Here is a 21,412-nt window from a genome sequence, read left to right on the forward strand (position 1 = left end):
TTAAGGTTTGCTATTCAAATTCATGGATAACAAATTACAAATTAATACAATTAGAAGTTTATTTTTTATTTATTTTGCGCACCTAATACAGTATAAATACAATAAATATGATCGTGCACAATACATAAAGGATGTGTATTTACACATGCTTTTAATTTCCAGGCCATATTTTACGTATTTTTAACTGTGTAACATATCATCCTTTTCTATATTTCAATATTATTTATACATATCTTTACAATTCTGCATTGTTTTTATATTATCCATTAAAACATCACATATGCGTTTTATTCGCATCCAGTCTTCTGAAGAAAATCTCAATATTTAACCATCCTTTAAAATTACGATTCTAAAGATTTATAAGATTTCAATAATTGATGTATGTATATATATATATATATCTGATGTGTAATTATATATATATATATATATATATATATATATATATATATATATATATATATCAGTGAGATCAGTAAAGAAATTTATTAACGTTACATTTATATATACAAAATCATGATAAGTTTACATACCTAGGACTACATACATCACTATGCAGTTTTATATTTGGTTTTGTGTACTATGCAACGTTTTACGCTTTGCATTGAATAAAACATTTCTGGACTTTCTTTCACTTCTTTATTTGAGGTAATTTGATTTTGCTCAAATAAAAGGAGAAAAATTTATGTATTGACTTTCGCTTCTTGGTAATGAGAATACGCCACCCACAATAGCGATTCGTAGAGTTCCTTCGAGGTGTTGGTTTTTGCGCAACCTGTTCAAAGAACATTCATATCATTAAAATTGCGAGATAGGAATAAGCGTAAGCGGTGTTTGAAAGCACTCATTGACATTTTGTTTTCTTTTTTTCTTTTTTTTTATTAGTGTACGTCATTAAATTCTGATACCACTTCCATCGAACGTTTGCGATTTGGTATATTCTCGATGAGAGAGCGCTATATAAACACAAATAAATACCTTTCCCTACAAAGGAGTTTCTTTACGAGCTTCTGCTTTCCATTGAAATCCGTTTACACGTGTAGTGATCGGTTTATTTCTATTCGTTGCATTTTCAATTCCATTTCTAACACCTGCTACTAATCTCATGGCTGGATTAGAAACTAAACCGTTGCGCTTTGGCTTTATATTACTTATACTAGGAGAAAATGATATAAATATAGAAAATACATATTTGGTGTTATCGAGAATAGAAGTAATAGCAAGTGTTGGCTTACCTTCCAGGTGTATGTTCTGTTGTATGTTTTACGTTCCTACCAACGCCAGCTCCACTGTTTCCGAGAATGATTCTCATGTGAGTATCTCGAGTAAAGTGTGTATCAGCACAGGTTCTTCTCTCCTCGATACTATTTTTTTTATCTTTTCCAATATTCAAACCTAACATTTCGTTCGTTAACTCGAACGGTTTAGTTATGTCATTTTTATCGATAATTTCTGTTTTTATATTTATGGGCTCGTAAATTGCAGGTGTATGATGATTGCATGCACCAATTTGCGATTTATACGGTAAGTTTTGATTTCCTGTTAACAACGATACACCGAGTTGACTCTGTATTACGTTTGCCGCTATTTGTGCACTAGGTGGACTCGTGTTTGTGGGGGAGTAAGGTATAAGACTATCGCTTAACGGAGAGTGAGGTGGTGATGCGTAAATTGGACTTTGTGGTTCACTTTTTAAGGGTGACAATAATTTGCTCAGTGGTCGACTTTTAGCTCCTCTTGAACATTGTTGAAGTTGTTGGGTGAAAGATAGTGGCGTCTAAAATTATAAACACAGCGTCACATTTTTCTCGCGTATTCGCGTGACAATTTTTAATGGAGTAATTTATAGTTTGACTGGAAGTGGTATCAATTTTTCTTATTTATGCCCAGGAATGGACACTTTCGTACTACTTATTCATTACTCACCTTAATCACTTGATTGGCCATAGAGTTTTGATTGAATTTTCCTTGATCACTCTTAGTGCTTCCCGTCAAATTGCTGCTCGACTTGCTGTTGCTCGAATTATTACCCAAAGAAACACAGCTTCTTCTTTTCGTAGAATCTGGCGATTCCGCTGGGCTATATTGCGTTGAAAGAGGATTTAAGATCGCCGAGGAGGGTTTTGTTTCGGCGGTCGAATTTGATGTTATTGAAGTCGCGCTACTACTACCACCACCGCCTAAAATGGAAGATATTCGTTAAGAACAAGGTACGATCATTTCTTACTCGTCGTTCGATCGAGCGAATCTCCCAACAAACCTCCATTGATCGTAGGTTTTAAGCTTCGCTGATTCGCAGCATGTTCTTCGAGTAATCTTACTACCGTATCGTGACCGCTTTTAGCCGCAACTTTGATCGCATTTCTACCACAGTGGTCCGAATGACTTGGGTCAGCACCATGATTTAGAAGGGCTCGAACACAGTGTTCGTGTCCTTCTTGTGCGGCAATACCTACGCGAGTAAATGAGGAAAGAGCAATCCCGTTGTTACTACGTTGCTTTATGTTATATGTCCGAAGTACGTTGGACGTTTGAACGCACCTAAAGCCGTTGCACCTTGATTGCAAGTATGGTCGGGTGTTGCCCCGTGTTCCAACAGTAGTCTGACGATCGCTGCATGCCCTTGCCATGCCGCAGAGTGAAGAGGCGTTCTGTTTTCGTTGTCACACGCGTTCACGCTCGCACCTCCTTTCGTCAACAATAAAGCAACCATCTCTACGTGTCCTTGCCAAGCACTTACATGCAAAGGAGTTCTGCCCTGTACGTTACGATATTTTGCACGTTGTTAATTAATCCTTGAGACGAAGGTCCTTTATGGTTCAAGAAACTTACTTCGGAATCTCTACCTTCGACATCAGCGGGTGCGTGTTCTAACAGAAAACGTGCCATCGCTAATCTATTTTCCAAAGCAAGAATATACAAAGTGCTCCTGCCGTCGGCATCTTTCGCATTTACGTCCGCTTTGTGGCCCAACAGTATTCTAACGGTGTCGTAATGTCCCTCTAGGGCCGCGAGTCTGAGAACAGAGAGAAAAGGCGATTAAAATTTTGATCCGATCGTCGCGTACGCGTCCTACGATTGAAAGCATCGAGGAACGTACCTCAATGCAGTTTTTCCATCGTGAGCGTGTTGATCGATGGGCGCGCCGTGGTGCACCAAGAGCCTCTCGACTAACGTAGCGTGTCCTTCTTGCGCGGCAAGCATCAGAGCACCTTTTCCGTCGTTATCGGCTTCGTCGATCTTTGCCCCGGCCTCTAGCAATGCCTCGCAAACGTCTATGTGACCTTCGAAGGCTGCGTAATGCAACGGGGTCCATCCAGAATTGTCTCTGTGCTGTTCGTCGAGGCCTTCGAGAGAATTTGCGATCGTCCAGTCAGTAAAAGCAAGAAAAGGAGTATCGCCGAGATGCGAATAACGAGGACCCACCTCTATCGAGTAATTGTTTGACAACGTCCGTATCGCCTTGCGCGGCAGCAACGCTGAGTACAGTTCTACCTTCGTTGTCTATACTATCTACGTAACAGCCCCAGAATAATAACAAAGCAACGACTGATCCGTGACCCATGCTGGCTGCAGCCCAAAGAGGCGTCCTTCCCGTCGCATCGCAATGATCCACGTCTGCTTCGTATTCCAGAAGCAATTCGCACACGTCTCTATGACCTTCGAAGGCAGCCACCAATAGCGGCGTCATACCATCCTTGTCTTGATGATCTACCGCGGCTCCTCTTTCTAAAAGTATCGTAACGACCTGTGCCGGAGAATGCAGCAAGAACGTTTAAAGTAAATCGTTCGATGCGATTGATCGATGCTAGAAGGAAAGTAGAAGAGAAGTAAGAAAATAAGAAATGCTACTAACTTTGGCATAACCGTGGTTGGATGGAACGCACAGGGCTGCAACGCTCAGTGCCGTTCTCCCGTCGCTGTCCGCATGATCAATTTTCGCGCCAAAGTCGAGAAGATGTTCCACTATCTCGCTATGACCCATGTAAGCCGCAGCTATCAAGGCGGTTCTACCTTCGTCGTCCGTCCTATTGACATCGGCACCGTGCTGCAGCAAAGCCTTCACGATATCTTCGTGGCCGCCCCAGGCTGCAGCTCTCAGCGCCGTCCTTTGATCCCAGTCGGCACAATCGACCATCGCGCCATACTCCAAGAGCTGTTCTACCACCTTCGCGAAAATATATCCTTATCGCTTGCCTCTATGCAAAGAGACCGTCTCGCGTATGTTCATACCTGAGTGTGCCCACCCCATGCGGCGGCTCTCAAGGCAGTCCAACCATCGCAATCGGCATGGTCCGCGTTCGCGCCTGCGGCTAAAAGAACCCGTACGACGTCCGCGTAACCGTGTCTGGCAGCTAAATTCAGTGGCGTTTGTCCGTGACGATCGGTGCCTTCCAATTTTGCCTGGAATTCAAATATCGAGGAGAAAGACGTAGGAACGTAAGGGCGAACTGTTTAAAAGACGGAGACGGAGACGAGGAGAGAGGAGGAGAGGGAGGGAGAGAGAAAATAAAAGACTTACATGCGGACAAGCTGCAAGAGCGAGTTCTAACAAGGACGCATTGCCATCCGCAGCGAGCGTGTGCAATACTGTTCTACCGCAAGAGTCCGTTTGATTGATGTCACCGCTCTCGCCGAGTAACTCGGTTAATGGTTCACTCGGGGATTCGTCCATGGGGCTCGCGTCTTGCGAGACCTGCGTGGCGAGATTTGATCTTCAACATTATTACGTTAAAGGAGAAGATTTGTACTCGTCTACTCGAGGGGATCGTGTTGCTACCTGACTAGAAGAAACGGCGTCCTTACTGGCATCGTCCTCGACGACCTTTTCCGATAATTTAGCGCCCGCGTCTATGAGAAGTCTCAAAAGTTTAACTTCTTGCCGCGGCCATAATATGCACTCCGAACTATCCAAGTAGCATTCCTCGACGGGTGCACCGGTACCCATCATCCAGAGCACTTGAAGGGTGTGAACGTCGAGAGTACAGTAGCTCGTCGACGCGTTCGTTATCGCCCGCTGCAGGTGTTGTCCCAACACGCAAATCTCGTCTGGGTTAAGTTCAGGTCCACCAAGCGTGTAGTAGCCCGCCAGCATGGCGTGACCCTCGACGGCCGAGCAAAGATACTTTTGGGTGCAGTGTTTCACGTCCAACAGCCATTCCGCGAAACTATGATGGAAGAGCATCAAAGCGCCGGCCCGAGACACCGATATGACTCTTCGTAAAAGATGCAAGCGACGATTGAAGTCTTCGACGGTGATGTTGGCGCACGCCGTTCTTACGCATTTGTAAAGTATCTCTTGCGTGATGGGCAATTTTGCAGCAAGAATGACGTTCAACAGGGGTTGCACCTTGGCAAACTGTTTCCTACTAAAGAGTCTCTGACACAACCAGAGATAAAGACCGTTTAACGTTCCCGGTATCTCTCGAACTTCTCGAAGGACGATAAAGTTCTCGGCCACACCGTCCAACACTTTTTCCAGGTACAAGAAGCAGCCGTTGCTTTTGATGTGTAGCTGATTCAGCATCTCCGCTGTATCGCGAGAAATGTGTTGCCTGAACACACCGATAAGAATATGATTCGTATGAGAGGTAAGCGAGGTAAGGAGGCGATGGGGGTGGGGAGAAAGAAACAACTAACTATACACACCTGCCGAAGGCGGCACCCACCCACCTGAGAGTATCCTCTTGATCCAAACGTTCGAGTATATACTGCTGGACGTCCCTGACCACCTGAGACTTTCTCAAATCGTCCAAAGATATCTTACGGAATCCGGTGAACATACGCGAGATGGTCTTGCTCTGACGTCGCGCTGTACAAACTAGAAGAAGCCACTGCGGGAATAGGTGATGATGGTTGGCAAGGAGTTCGGCGATCGTACGACTGACGTTGTCGTTCTCTCTTCTCGAATCTCTGGTACCGGTCTGAGGAGGATTGAGCGTTTGACCCTCGTCGATGGAGTCCACCAGGAGGAAGAGACAACTTTTCGGAGGTTCCACCTCCAGAAGAGGGAAGAGCAGCGCCTTCTTCAACGCGTCGTCCGGGTCACGATCGAGGACGTCGGGTTCCAAAGCGGCCTGAATCTCCGGATCCGTTCTCAGTTTTTCGGCATAGGCCTCGGCTACAGCCTCTTTCGAAGTTAAGACTATCGCCGTCGTCGTCGTCGTCGTCGTCGTCGTCGTCGTCGTCGCCGCCGTCGGGTTCGCTGTCGGGTTGTTCGTCGTCGTAGTCGCAGCCGTCGTTGTCGCAGCCGTCGCCGTCGTCAGATTCGTCGCGTTCACCGTCGTCGGGGAGTCCGGTGTCGCGCGACGAATACCGTCGGAACTAGCCTGAAGTAATTGTGCCACCAGAGATCTAACGAACTGGGCTGGCGAAAGAGACGCCTCGCTTCTGGCTTGGCAAAAGTGCCTCGCCAGAAGACGCCGATTCAAAGCTCTCTGATGCCTCGCGTTCGAGCCGTTCGAGGGCCATGCCAGTTCGGCACAGAGGGCAGTCTTTCCGCTTCCTGGGCCACCGACGATCAACGCCCCACAGGTCTTCGATGCGGGCCGTTGTTCCAAACAATGGGACAGTTTCATGAACGCCCACTCGCGACAAAAGAATCGCTTCTTCTCTATCACCGGCGCTGCCATCTTCCTTCTTACTTTTCTTTTCTTTATCGCGTGCGTTCTTTATTCGATTTACTAGTACTTTTAAATCGTAAACCTCCTTACGTCGGCTCCGCTATGATCCCGTTACGCGAGGACAAATTCCAATTGTTACGAGAAAGAGATTCGAACATCTTACAGGCATTACCTGTTCTTCCGGTGCGAGGCGCGTCGTTGCTTTTCTTCTCTACGACTTGCTCGTTCCCACACGGCTGCGTATTCATCGATCAACGAAACAACAAGATCCGTACACGCGTCCGACGTCATATTAATTCAATTCTTACCGCGTCCTTAGCCAGCGTCGTTGTCAGCGAAAGGAAAACACTTTCTAAGGCCGTTTTATTATGCGTTAATTTTTCTATCTATGTATCTACGTATAATAGGCTTATCCCGTCCGCTTATTCTCTATATTTTTACTCGGATTCGAATCGATTCGAACACCGCGATATATCCACCTTTTCTTTTATCTTCTTTGGCTCACGTTCGCGTAGAGAATTCGCGAATCAGGTCGAGATTTCGCGCCGAGCTGCCCGCTCGAGCCCTGACGATGGCACGTATGTTCGAGCCCCAGGGGGCTCCGAAGCTTCCTCGGACTCCATTCAGAGCTCTCATCGCCTCGTTCTCCCAGGCCGACGTTGCCTTTCCTCTCGCTGCATTCTATCCGAAAGCGTCTGTGGAATAAAAAATACACATTGTACTTTCTCTGTCTCTCGTGTCTTCGATCAGCAACGATCGGCTTCGTCTTAACGCGAAATATTTGCGATCGAATCGAAGGCTCCAAGGAGATAACACCCCCTCGTCGTCGTCGTCGTCCTCGCGATCCTCGACGCGCTTTAACCATTGTTCCCTTTTCACGAATTTGTTTTACATATTTTCCCTCGTTTCTCCTTTACTCGTTATTACCTGTGGTCTCGAGCAATTCGCATCATCGCGAAGTGTCAACGCGAGAGGACCGAAACGATTATCGTAACTTTAAACTTTCTCGGATACGTCTAAAGTTTGGGAAACGATCAAAGTTTCGTTCTTAGCAACGACGATCGATCCTCGGTATCGGGTTAAATCCAAATTTATAACGATACTCTGGAAGTCGTAGCGCGATCGAGATAACCTCGAACGTCCTCCACGCTCTAAAGTTTCATTTCCGAACGAGAAAGGTCGTATGTACGGCAATGTCTATAAAAGGGCTGATAAACGAGAGAAAGAAAAGAAAATCGTCGGTATGAAAAGCTTCGACGGACGAGGGGAAACGTTGAAAAGAGGGGAGGTAAGCCTAGCGGGATAACGAAGATATTCGCACGAATACCGTAGCACCTTTTCACCTAATAAAAATGTATATAAAGCGGTGATTCTCGTCTACGGTAATTCCACGCTCTCGAGAACAAAGTGTATAATGTACTTCGCTGGCGTTGGTTCGGTCGTGCTTTTGCATACATCGCGTGTCGCGTTCGAACTGCGAGAGAGAGAGAGAGAGAGAGAGAGAGAGAGAGAGAGAGAGAGAGAGAGAGAGAGAGAGAGAGAGAGAGAGAGAGAGAGAGAGAGAAAAGAGATGTGCGAGTTACGTGTGCGTGCATACGAACGTGGGAGATACGGGGGGAGGAGAGAGAGAGAGAGAGAGAGAGAGAGGATAGTCGCATCCTCTCGTCAGTATATTTCCCTGATTTCTCTAATGACTTTAACGAAGCTCCGAGCTACATACGTCCTACGTTCGAGATTCCCAGTACTCCTCTCACTCCATAAGCTCAACTCTCTTGTCTATGTTCGCACGTTTTAATTGGTGTAAATCTATCTCACCACGCTCTCCTTCTCTCTCTCTCTCTCTGTGTAAAGTGTATTCCGACGAGAAAATTCATATAACGTTGGAAATGATTGTATACATATATACATTTTAACAAACGAAAATGCAACGAGTACGTTTGGTGTGACGTTCGAACGACGAAGACGAGAGGACGATCTCGAAGAGACTCATTCACCATCGTATAATTACTCTCGCATACGTAATTGAGACGATTCGTGGGAAGTGGACGTCCTCGACGATCTTGAAAGATCTTTAGACGTATTCCACAAGTTTATAAAAGAGAGAAAATGCATTTTCCTTACCTTTACCATACGCATTCGCTAGAAATATGCCTTTCTCGTAGCTTGAAAGAATCGATTCGTTTCTTTTTTCATCTCGCTGTCCAATAGGACACGATACGAAATAGTTATCTGTAACGAACATAAACGTTACCTTTTGTCCTATCCCAGGAACGACGCTCGCAGAATTTCACATGAATTTTCTCTATTGACAGGACGTTATCGGCAATGCGACTGACGTTTCGCATTCGTGTCAAACGGGGAAAGATAAGCGGAGATTCGACGACGTTCGCTAGATAGATAGATAGATAGATAGATAGATAGATAGATGGATGGATAGATAGAGAGGCAGAGAGCATAGGCATAGGGAACGTTAAATTTTGCACAAAGCGGTGGAGCGAAGATCTATCGTCGACGTTGATAGGCCCTAAATCGAAAGAAATCGATCGTACTTTGTTTCGCTGCATCGTTATCGGTGTAATACACAATACGTTAATGCGTTGTATCATCGATCCCTTTTTGCTAGGATTACAGCGCACGCGATTTTATTGCCTTCAATTTAGCGACGCTCGAATCTTGATAACAACAACGACGACTACGACGACGATAATGGATCTTTGAAGAGTCTACTCGAGGCTTGAAAATCAGACATCATCGTTAATTATACGCGATTCTACGTAAGAAAGTATCGTGATATACGTTATCTTATCATTGCCATTCGATACGAAATCGATTTCGTATTTTGCGCCGTCTTTCGAGCGTCAACGTATCGCAGATCCGTCTCGAGAATGATTTTTCTGCTCGGTGCACGTAAGAACGCTAATTAACGATCGTTAGATCCGCGATGTACGTTGTCGTTAATGCGCTTACAAAGTTCGTATCGTGCCATATTTGAGGCGATTGAGCAACGACCTCCTTCTTCTAAGAGAGTCGATGGGTCAGCCGTCCGTATATATTCGATAGGCCAAGTTTGGATCGAGAATTTCTTCTTAATTGGCAATAGGTACGAACGATCGTTCGATAAGAGATCATTATTTTCCGATAGTTTTGTATTTATTTTCTTTTTCAGGGAAGAAATATATTATCGAGGTAATTATAGCATATAACGATACAACGCTAAAGAGAGAGACTTTAATATCGATTTACCGCTCGTACGATCATTCGCCGTAGGCAGATCGTGTCACGAGCACGTTTCGACGCTTATATCGAAACGCCCGTTATCTTGGCAGGACACGTGTCCGTGACGTAAATTCGATCTTGATGCGTTTCGATCGATCCTCGGTTAGTACCACTGTCCGTGGAGATCGTAGAATCGAGTAGCATCGCGAGAGGAGGCCAAGTGGCGTACGCATATACGGATGGACGATCGTTTATCTCGATCGTTCGTAACTCGCGATCCGAATGGTAATGTTCTTCGTTGGTCGGTTCGATCTTGTAAAATGACGTGAATTATTCGAATGCTACTTCGAATACTACCCTCGTACTTATTTACGATCGGCCATGGCGATCGCGATCGTTACGGAATTTTATGAAAACGCATCGAAATGATATGGGAAACGAGTTCGTCTCGGTGGCGACGAATCTCTCGAGTCCGTTCTCCTAGCGAAACGAATCAATTACTCGACTCCATATGACGGGGAGATGCATCGTGCCTGCGGCTAAAACCGATAGGTCATGCACGCGTCGTTGTCGACTCGAGTTTGATTTCCTCAGCTTGATTAGACGCAACCAGTTCAATTGGCTTTCGACTTTCCTCTTTCTTCTCGTGCTTGTCCTCTAAATGCAATTTTTATTCTTTCCCGTCCCTTTCCTCCTCCTTCGTTTGTTCGATAGATAACGAGAGTAGTAGCAACGGAAGTAAATGAAATCGACGATCCGTACCAAAGTACCGCGTGCATCCGCAATGCGGTCCCGAGTTTGGCAAGAAGAGAATCCACGTTCGACCGATTGAACTCGAGCCCACCCACTTTTCTCTTTCCTCGGTATAATACGCTCGGCCTTTCCACTTGCACCTCCTACCACTCTCCTTTTCTTTCTTTCTTTTTTATTTTCGCGCGCTCTCTCTCTCTCTCTCTCTCTCTCTCTCTCTCATCTCTTTTCTCCGCGTATAATGTCATGGAAACAGGAACGTAACGATCTTTCGCTAAGCCTACTTCGCGACTCGATGGTGACTCACCGGTTCGCGTGTCCCGTCTACGAAGATGAATGCCACGAGATAAGAGAGGTCCAGTTCTTCCAAGGATGCTTCAACGTCCGTTCTCCGTGTTTGAAAAGCTTCCAACGGCAGGTTTAAACGCAGGAGACGCTTAGGCGCGGAATGCCGCGATTAATTAATTACCTCGAAAGCGTCTCGAGGCGTGACTCATTCGTTTGACTCGGTCAATGAAACTCTTGCGAAATAGTAAATTCTCTTCGTAAAGTCGAATCATCGTCTACCGTTGTCTCGCTTCGTTCGATTTTCGAAAAGAATAGGAAAAGAATAGGAAAAGAATATCAAGCCTTACGTACTTTCGACCTTACGGAAATCTCGTAGATTTAACTTTAGAGTCCTGTAACGTCTCGTTATCTTTGCCTTTCTTCCGCATAATATCGTAATTCTCTCGAGACATCTAGAGTTGCTACTCGGCAAAATCCACTCTCGCAAAGCGAACGGCGTGTCAGCTCGCGGGATGTAATATATTACGAAAACGAATTCAAGCCTGCGAGAGTTTATTGACTTAATATTAAAGTTCCCTCTTTTATCTTACTCTCGCGCTTGGAGGAGGACAGCGGAGAGAGGACGTCTCCGTAGAACCACGAGCGAATCTATTTCTTTTTTTCTCTTCTTTCTCTCCGACGCTTCGTAGGGAAGATGACGAGCGAAAATCGTCGATCTTTCGTTAAATATATTTGCGAGAGACGTTCGAGAATATGAGTCGAGATACGATTTATCGTTGTTCCCTTCTCGAGCCGCGATCGATACACGGAACGCGTATCTTTCTGCGCGTCTTTGGGACAACCGATTAGCGACGAGCTCGTCCGTTACGTTTGCCAACTTTTCTCGCTAACGCCCTTGACCGCTCTCGAATAGTTCCACGTACGTTCCATCGCGCGAGACGATTAGATCGAGAGTTAAAGTTAAAAAAGGAGGCAGCTCGCGGTCGGGCGCCATTCGCCGCTCGAAGACAAAAAGCGAATGCGATAGACGCAATTAAAAGATTTCCCAAGATTCCTCCAGTTGGATTCGTCCCAGTTGAAAGGGGAAAGGAAATAAAAAGGAGAGGAAGAAAAAAAAAGTGAATCTCAACGTCGACGGTACTGCGGCCGAAACGAATTGCACCTCGGCAATTTGGCCGGCAGGACGCTCGGCTATCGGATCTAACTTGGATTTACGCTTTTGGCTTCCCGACGGCTTATCCCGACTCGTTCGAAGATTTACTTGGAAATTACTTTGCCTGGCCGTATCTTCGAGAAAGATAGAGATCGAGGGAGAGAAGCGTGAAGGAGAAACGAAGAGAGGCGTGGTCGGAAGTTTATGAAAAGGACGGGAAAGGGAAGAAGGTTTATAACGACTCGGGAGAATTTCTTCTCGGCAAATTTCTCGAAAGAAAAAGATAGAAGAATTAATAAGAAGGGAAAAGGATCCAAATAAATCGACGAGTTTGCGACGTTTCGTTCGGTCTGTACTCTTAGAAAAAGCTCCGTGTACATTCGTAAGTTTTTAGAGGTAGTCTTTTTCAACGAAGTGTACACAAATCTCCTTGGCACGGATTACGGTCCGTCTTTTTTCCCTTTTTCTTTTTTTTCGCGCCGTCGAACGAAGGCCATTAGTAAAATGAGAGGTTGACTTTGAAAACACGTCGAAGATCGCGAAGAATGACGAAACAAGACGAGAGAAGTTTGAATTGGAGAATGAGGAGGAGGAGGAGGAAGAAGAAGAGGATCGTTAGAAGACATTTGGATGTCGTTGCACTCGACTGCGTTCCAAATTTCACCGATATGGACGAGGGCGAGAGCGAGCGTCTCGACGACTCTACGTGCAATGGGTGCTCGCGTTTTCAAAGCTCTTCCGATATCGAATGCGAATTTGCATCGAACTTTGAAAAGGAAGGCTTCGAGAAAGAAAGGGAGCGAGAGGGAGGGAGAGAGATAGGGAGAGACAGAGACGGCGTCGAGCACGGCGAGGGCCACTTTCGAAAGATTGCCTCGTTTTCTCGATCCGGCTTGCAATTAGCCGGTTAACTGGACCGTTTAATTGATTCGTCGGGTGATAATCTTTGCACAGCCTACTCGTCCATAGCGTAGGACGCGCCAGTCTTACGGAAGGTCCTGCCAGAAGATTTTAATCATTCCTTGCTTTAGCCGGCTCTCTTCGTCTCCTCTCACCGCAACCTTCCCACGATTTCATCGAGCGCTCGAGGCTCGACACGATATTAACTTAAGACGGACTTCCGCTTAGTAGGTACCTACGGGGATTAGTACCTTCTCCAGCAGAATTTCGGTAATTAATATTTACGCGCCTCGCAATTTTCTATGAGCTCTTTCCGACTCCTCGTCTCTAAGGAAACGAAAAAAAAAAGCGCGAAAGAAGCGAAAAGGAGTCGAATCCGACGCGAGATCATTTCTCGCGCGGTAAGATCCCATTAACCGAACGCGCTAGTTTTCTTCGTAGAAGCGACTATATTCTCGACCGATCGATGCTACGCTTCGTCGTCGGACTTCTAAAAGGGGAACGAGAAAACGTCCTGCTGTTTCCGACAGCAACGACGTTCGTCGCTCCAGCCATCGCTCCGACCGTTTTCTTCGGTAACTGTTGCTTCGCAGCCAATCGTATATTTTTGGTCGAATTTGTTCGGAACGTCGAGCGACGCCCGAAAGCGTATTACGGAAAAAGATACTCGGTTCTTTCGAACGAACGTCGTAGAATCAACGTCGGGAGATCTCTCCCCGAACCTTGCTCTTGACCATTACTACGCGATTAAAATAAAGAAGAGAAAGGCGATGAAAGTAAAAAAAAAATTAGCGGTGCTTCGCGAAGAATCGATAAGAAGGTACCCGTTGGTCGTTAACAGTCGTCAGAAGCTGTACGCCACGTTCGCAGAATAATTCGTTTCTGCGATTACCAACGGAGTCGTCGATTTTAATTCGTGGACTTTGGGTCGAGTCTCGTCGTTACGTTGACACGTTTACGTTTCACGAGCCTGCCAGTGCGCCCGTCGCTTTTACCCAGTTACCTCGACCAACGTAGAAGAGACTACGCGCCGGCTGCTCTCTTAAGAAAACTACCCGTCGAGGTACTCCGAGAGAGGCCACTCGACCGGCTCCGTTTCTTCCAAGAGAAACACTTTATTTTTCTTTTCTCCTACGTCCTACAGAAAATCGTCGACACGTCCACGTGCCTGTTCCGACTTTACTACAAACCGATTAATTCGTCAAACGTTTCAGCCACGATAATCGATTCCTCCGGGCGAATATATATTTAGCAGATATTTATTTTTCAAACGTTCGTCCCTTCCCCCTCTCGTTCATCTTCCTTTCTTTTTTCTTCTTCTCGTAACGTCGCGCGCTTTGCCTCTCATTTTCGCATTTAACTTTGACGTTCGTTGAAATTAGCATCCCATTCTGTAGAGCTTGAACGCGACACGGAGTACCATTGGCAGAAGCGGGTAAACAACACGCGCGTGCCTATATACGTAGCACGGGCGGGCGTGTATGTACACGCAGGTACTTTATAGACCGTTCGTACTCCGTTAGCAGGATGGAATACGAGCCATGAATTACAAACGTTGTGTCTCGTGTACGAGCCATCGTCGAATTACGCGCAAAGCACGAAATGCTTGAGAGAGCTTTGCAGGAAAAACGCTTTCTCCCTTTCATTTTTTATTTTCGATTTCCTTTTAACGGCGACCCAACGTCCTCCCTTATCCACGTTTTACTCGTTTCATCGAAGCTGTCTTTTCGAATTTTCATACACCGATCGTCGATTTTTCTTGAAAATGCAAACAAATGGAACTATGCGTTTAAACAGCGTTGCAGAGCGAGAGAGAGAGAGCGAGAGAGAGAGAGCGAGAGAGAGAGAGAGAGAGAGAGAGAGAGAGGAGGGGTGAGAAGGAAAGATATATTCTTACCAGGTGCGCCGTATTCGGCCTTCGATCGGAGTAAAAGGCAGTAAATATAGCCTCCTATCGACGTATGCACCGCGAACACGGTCGCTCGTGCTCCGGCATTTACTCGGATGCCTGTAGAAATTAGTATCACGCTCGGTTATAATTCTACAGCTGGTAAGCACGTAGCCAAGTTGTGCGCGGACGCGCATGTAAGCGTTCGATTACAGACTCTCTCGGTGTACCTTGTTTCGCGATAGTATACGGATCCGCCTGAATTATAACGTTTTCCGTATACGAATAGGCACGTACACGTATATACGCACGTATATATGTAGGTCATATAAATCCAACGCGCTCTTACACGAAGGAGAGAAGAAATGGTAGGTAAGTACGTAACTCGAAAACTGGAAGCAAGAAAAACGAGAAAATCGATGTATGCGCGAAGTATCATCGAAGAGTGCACGAGAGATAGAAATAATATATTCGAGATTACGAGCAAGGTCGAGCCTTTTTCCGTCGAGTCAACATCCATTCATCATTTCGTACGTATCATAGATATCATTGAGTCGCGTATCGAGTCTTATCGCCAGCTTTCCGAGACTTTGTTTGTTCGCGCCCTTTCTAAAGAAGAAGAGGAGAGAGAAAGAGAGAGAGAGAGAGGGGGGGGAGAGAAAGAGAGAAAACGAGCAAACGTCCGCGCAGTTCATTGCCGATATGCCAGCGCGTCCGGTTAATTTCCTCTCTCCGGAATGACGGATCGAGGGACAAACTGAACGGACCGTGCGACGGTCGAAGCAATTTTATCGAGTAACACGTAGAGAGCAACGGTATTGTTCACGCTCCGTCCCTTTACCGCGAGGTTATTTCCTTTTTTCGAGCGTCGAACCCTTCCTTCTTCGTCTCCTGCCTTCCTCCGAGATACGTATCTCGGCTTGAATTAACGACGATGCGACCGCCGACGAAACGCTCGCGTTAAATCGCGCCCGGAGAGAACTCGTTTACGGTTCTCGTTCGGAGACTAGCTCTCGTTATCGACGCTCGCAGCTTTCTTCTTTACCAACGCTAGAAATTGATCACGGACAGCGGCGGCGTCTGACCGATAATCGGCTCTTACCACTTACGGCAACATTCGCGACGCATTTCTTCTTCGCGGATCGTTAAGAAATCGATGATTCCGTCGGGCACGAATCGGACCTTTCCTTTTTTCTCCTTTCCTAGTCTCGCGAGAAGCGCCGTAAAAAAAGGAACGCGCAGCCGAGTCCGTACACGCGGAAACGTGTACGTTGCTAATAAATTAGGGAAGTAGCAGCAGCTGCAGTTTACTCGGTCTACCTTTGTTAAATGAGAAAACTTACCTTTGCAGGCAGTTTCGTGCAAATCCACCTATCCGACTGTCGAGAAACTCGGGTAATAAATTTTCGTATTCACGGCGTTGAACAAAAATCGAGCCACGCATACGACATGTAACCAGGTGTGACGAACCGCAAAACCGCGTCTCGAGGAAGCGGAACGATAAATTTTCGGTGCGTCGGTTTACCGCGGGAGTCTCATGTCGGCGAACGAACAAGGAGTCGTAAAGACGTCGTCTTTGATGAGAACGAATTTAGCGAGACCGGATCCGATACGTTGTAATAGAAACGAAGGAAAGAAAGCTTCCTCTCTTCGAAACGTCCATTCGATCCTTTTCATCGAGCGAAAAACGAAATGAAAGAATACAATTCGAAGAGGCGTTTTTACTCGGATCGACTATACGAATTTTCTCCCGACGACTCGAGCGTGGGAGAATTTTAAAGAGCGCGCGCGTTGCGAGGAAAGAAAAGTTACGTCATGTTTCGGCTCTTGGCTGATTTCAGGCCGGAGCTTTCGAAAGTCGAAGGGGAAAGCTTATTTGGGAAAGCTCTCGAACGAAGAGCCAGCTGCCGCGGTCGGTGTTAAACGCAATGAAATGACGCACGCGTTCGAGGCTAATACATCGTTAACGTATCGTCACTTCTGCGGTGTATAACACACAAACACGCTACTCGTGTGTAAGACAAGAAACGAGAACTGTCCTCGAGTCACGAAAGGTAAACATAGTTTGGCCCGTTTTTCTTCTCTTTCCTCCTCGTCGTTTGTCCTTCCTCTTCTCGCGATTCTACGTAAACGTTTCTGTCGCGTTAAAAGAAAAATGCAAGGGATATATACGTATATCTTGACCGTGTTGAATTCTTGGCAAGAGAGAGAAGAACGTTTCTTTCGTATATCGTTCGAAGCATAAAAAAAAAGAAAAAAGAAAAGAAAAGAGAGAAAGAAAGAAAACGAACGACGCGAGCAAAGAAAAGGAAGACCAACAAAGGGACGATTCCTTCGTATCGATACGCAACGTCACGAAGAAGATATTACGTAATCTATTCTATTCCATAGAGAGAGAGAGAGAGAGAGAGAGGGAGAGAGAGAGAGAGAGAGAGAGAGAGAGACGTATAAACGTCGATCATCGATACAAGCAAGAGTACCGATACACGTACACAGAGGCGCGTTTACGTGGGATGACATCGTATCTCGCATATAAGCGCAAAGTTACTCGACCCATTTTCTAACAATGCCGTTCGTTTATTATTAGATACGGAGACTTTGATACTCACTGTCGGCCCAGACACCGGAACAAAGACGAGCCGTAGCGGTGTTCAACGACTACGAGAGAGCACGCGAGTATCGTCAATGGCACGAGAGAAAGAGAGTCAACGTTGTTGGTTGCATTCACATAGCGAAAGAGGGAAAAAGAGATAGATGGAGGAAGGAGAGAAGTCCTATCCACGGTACGTGCCGATGAGGCTGCTCGTTGCCCCGGTAACGCCACCGGTAGATCGTATCCGATTTCTTCGCTTTCCTCTCCCACGTTGGAATCGGTATTATGCGTGAATCGTGACACTTTTCTCGTTAGAACGTAATGGCGCTTCTAGGACATCGAGATATATTTCGAGCGAATCGAAGAGAGCGGATTTTCAGCACCACGGCTGCACGGGTTACGCGGATCGAAAAACGAATGCTTTTCTCTCTCTCTCTTTCTCTCTCTATGTCGGCAGTCGACCGAGTCTCTCGTCTTTGCCCGGTAAAAATTGGGACTCGGCCGGATCGAGAGAACTCCGAGAGAAAAGAGAGTTGGTATTTACCGACGCGGCGAATGCGGGAAGGAAGGAAGAAAGGAGTAAGCCACGAGCAAACACGTTTCCTCGTCTTCGCCCGTTGCTGGGACCAAGAGGGCCGAGCACGTCGCGAGCGAAATTCTGTTAGAGTTTGTTAGACGCGTTTCTTCCGCAGCCACGATTTCAACTTTGGCCTTTTTACTTTTTTACGACGCCTCCGTGAATTCGAGAACTCACCCTTTCTTTTTACGACGGCGACGGCGACTACGGTGGCCTCGTCCTACGCCCTGTGAGCTCTCGAGACTGCTGCGCGCTTCCCTTCGCTTTCCTCGCTTCGTCCTTTTTGCTCGACGATCGTCGGGCTTTATTGCTCTGAAAGCAAAAGGCAAAAGGGTAATTGAATCTCTCTATAAAATTCTCTCCCTTCTCCGATCAACGCGAGAATATTTGAATTTCTCTCTCTCTCTTCTCGATCGAAAACTTGGATAATAGCCGAACGAAGGAGGTCGTCATGCGAATCCCACCCGATCGTAGTCCGGACCTTCGCGAGGCACTTGCGATTTAAGCGAAGGTCCGTAGCATTCCGGTGAGTCGAATGGAACGTTCGGAATCCTCGCAGGACTCCTCGAACGACGTTATCCGTCGCTCTCGTGGACGAGCGAATTCAACGAGCTGGCTAATCGAAACCGCTTCTCCCGAGCCAACTACTTAACTCGAGAGAGCAATCCTTTGCCCTTTCCCCGTTCCTCGGCTCTCCAGCTTTTTTTTCATCGTTTCTCTCCCTCTCCGCCGCGACTCGTCTGACCGAGTTCCATCACCTTTCGTTACACTTTCCTTCCAACGAAAGATGCGTCGCGCGATTAGCGCGTTTCTAATCGCGCGCCTATTCGTTAATAAGAAAAGGCCGAATCTCGTCGACCGATCGAAAATATATACGTAAACGTTGGGCGGGTGATTCAGACGGGACGATCGCGTGACCCAAGCGAGATAATAAAAATGTCCCAACAGTTTTTTCACCTCGTGCCTTGACGGATTATCTACCGCTAACGGTAGCGAGTGATGCATTAGTTCGCAGGTTCCCGTCGGTCGGTACTTCACAGATTATCGGTCGTCCGATCGAACTTGGAAAACTTTTCGATTAAACTCGTTGCTCCGACCGATTTGATTAATTAAATAATCAAGCTCGTAACCACGGTACGATCGAGATTAAACGAGACGTTCCGTCCATCGATCGCTATCCCAAGTAGTGCCGCGTTTCGCTTAATAATCGAACGTTCGATGGAAACGACGTCGGCGATTCGAACGGGAGAGAAAACTAGACGACCGATATCTAGATAGATACGCGATCATTTGCCAGTTTTCTCGACGGATGTATCTTTATCCGTGCAGGGTCGTCTACCCACCACGTGACAAATAATTCTCTCTTTATCTCTGCGACTCTCTAGTCTTTATTCTCGTCATTTCGGAGTAGCGATCTTTGTTGGAGTTTCGCAGAAAATAAGGACTATTTCTCTACGCGTTCGCGTTCGCGTTCTCCCGGACAAAGTATCGGATGTACGAAGTCGAGCGTGTATACACACACATCGAAATATACGCGCAAACGGTGGCGTCGGGCTTTAAGCGCGCGGCTTTCAAAAGCTCCTGGAGCTTTTACGAGTTCGGTACGTTGCGTCGTCGAAAAGAGCTCTGCGAGAGGGACGCGCGGATACCGCCCGTTGTCGTCTCTTTTCGCGTACGACGTCGTCCATTCAACCCTGACGCAGCACAGCGACTATTTCGTGTTCTCGAAATGGCCGCGTATAAAGCAACGGCGTGGCTCGCGCTTTACTCGACAATGCCGTACTTTTCTTCCTCGTAGCGAACTGGTGGAAATAAATTGTCCGATCCGGGTGGACGGTAAAAGGCTTAAGGATCGGTTACAACGCTATCGCGAGAAAAGATAAGAGAAGCAACCCTTCTTTTTTTTTTTTTTTACATATTCCCGTTCCCACGTTACGTCTTTCTCCCTCCCATACACGCGTCGCGTTGCATCGATTTCCATCCCACGCCGCTATGGAGACGACGAGGATGCCGACAGATCGGCGCGAGTCCCTCGTATCGCTCAAACTTTATGGCAGAGGGAGAAGAAGAAGGACGCGAACTTTCACGGAGATATACACCCTCGACTCCCGTCGGCCCAGCGAATAAGCCAGTTCTCACCCCTTTCGAACCGCAGAAAGGAAAAATAATATTTCTCGCATCATGGTTCGAATCGATCGTTTATGAAAGCGGTCGTATCCTCGGGAGGATACTCCGTCGCGTCGATCGAATCGATCGCTTCGAGTCTACGTAAAAATGCTCGAACGTTAGATATTTAGAAGTAAAAACGCTTAAGAGCTCTCCTTTTCCGAGGAGATTTTTTTTGCCGACTGGAGGACCTCCGCCGCTCGAGGGCTTTTCTATGATAAAGCGAAAGGAAAGGGCCGAATACAAGCGAGCCACGTCGCAGAAACAATGCGAGAAGCGTTGCCTCGGGTTACTCGCAGTATGCGCGGATCAACGGCGTTGCGCTGATGAAGTTAAGTGGCCGGTCGGTGCCAGCCTAATTAAGTTAGTTAGTTTGGAGGTTAGTGCCGCGTTGCAAGAGAGATAGAGAGAAAGAGGGGAGGGAGAGCAGAAGAAAAGGTGGGGGTCGCATTAACTCGCTGGACGCCCAGAATGTGGGAAATGTTATTTACGACGCTCTCGAACGACACACGGAATGCACGAACCTCGAACAGCTAGGCGACCTGAGACCAGTATATATTATTCTACGCTTATATTCCCCAAAGAAGAGGAGACGAAGCTCGACGCTTTGTTACCCCCGTTCGAAGTTGACTCGTTGATTGCGTCAACGAATCGCTGCTCTACAAAAACCGATGTAAATCTAATCGATACTTTCCCAAAGTACCTTTTATCCCATTTCTATTCGGATTTGGGTTACGATCCTTTTTCGCTGCATCGAAAATTCCTTTTTCGAACTTTTGCGGAGAGAGCACGAGAGAGAGAGAGAGAGAGAGAGAGAGAGAGAGAGAGAGAGAGAGAGAGAGAGAGAGAGAGAGAGAGAGAGAGAGAGAGAGAGAGAGAGAGAGAAAAGAATATAATAAAAATGGGTTTACGTGTAATTAAACGTATCAACCGAACGAGAAACTCGTTTTCGACGTAACAATTACGTTGGAAAAGAGCCAAATTCGTGGGAACCGGTTCGGATCGAAAGTGGACCATGCGGTATATACGTACGTATACTATATGCGGTGGTATGTAGTTAAAGGCGTAAGACCGAACAAAATCGAACGTCAAAATAACGTCGAATTTTTTTAACGCACGAAAGAGAAAGAGAAAAGTCTGAGATTTGCTGACGACGCGAGGAGGAGGAGGATCCTTCCTCTCCGGCTAGACCTCCTACGAGCTCCGATATTTGTCAGAAAAATCCCCCAAGACCCGAGCTGTCACAGGCGGATGGCAA

The 21,412-nt window shown here is 46.6% G+C and overlaps 1 protein-coding gene across 6 annotated transcripts in view; it reads right to left on the minus strand.

Moving 5' to 3' along the window:
- Positions 1–45: 45 nt before the first annotated feature.
- LOC122627793 (ankyrin repeat domain-containing protein 50-like) overlaps positions 46–21,412 on the minus strand; it is a 45,205-nt gene continuing 23,838 nt past the window's right edge. Inside the window, exons 2-16 of one of the 6 annotated variants that reach the window (XM_043809336.1) lie at positions 18,166–18,300; positions 5,674–7,318; positions 4,781–5,555; positions 4,523–4,696; positions 4,234–4,404; positions 3,857–4,168; positions 3,427–3,748; positions 3,101–3,347; positions 2,833–3,016; positions 2,542–2,758; positions 2,261–2,452; positions 1,927–2,180; positions 1,236–1,777; positions 979–1,156; positions 625–775 (exon numbers count right to left, since the gene is read on the minus strand). In XM_043809336.1, coding sequence (XP_043665271.1) covers positions 985–1,156; positions 1,236–1,777; positions 1,927–2,180; positions 2,261–2,452; positions 2,542–2,758; positions 2,833–3,016; positions 3,101–3,347; positions 3,427–3,748; positions 3,857–4,168; positions 4,234–4,404; positions 4,523–4,696; positions 4,781–5,555; positions 5,674–6,632 — 4,521 coding nt within the window. In that variant the 5' untranslated portion in view covers positions 6,633–7,318; positions 18,166–18,300 and the 3' untranslated portion in view covers positions 625–775; positions 979–984. Of the gene's footprint in view, positions 776–978; positions 1,157–1,235; positions 1,778–1,926; positions 2,181–2,260; positions 2,453–2,541; positions 2,759–2,832; positions 3,017–3,100; positions 3,348–3,426; positions 3,749–3,856; positions 4,169–4,233; positions 4,405–4,522; positions 4,697–4,780; positions 5,556–5,649; positions 7,319–18,165; positions 18,301–21,412 lie in introns of all 6 variants that reach the window. The other 5 variants (XM_043809334.1, XR_006326928.1, XR_006326927.1 and 2 more) reach the window with 5 other exon arrangements.

This window comes from Vespula pensylvanica, chromosome 3, assembly GCF_014466175.1.
Source record: "Vespula pensylvanica isolate Volc-1 chromosome 3, ASM1446617v1, whole genome shotgun sequence".
NCBI classification, from domain to species: Eukaryota; Metazoa; Arthropoda; class Insecta; order Hymenoptera; family Vespidae; genus Vespula; species Vespula pensylvanica.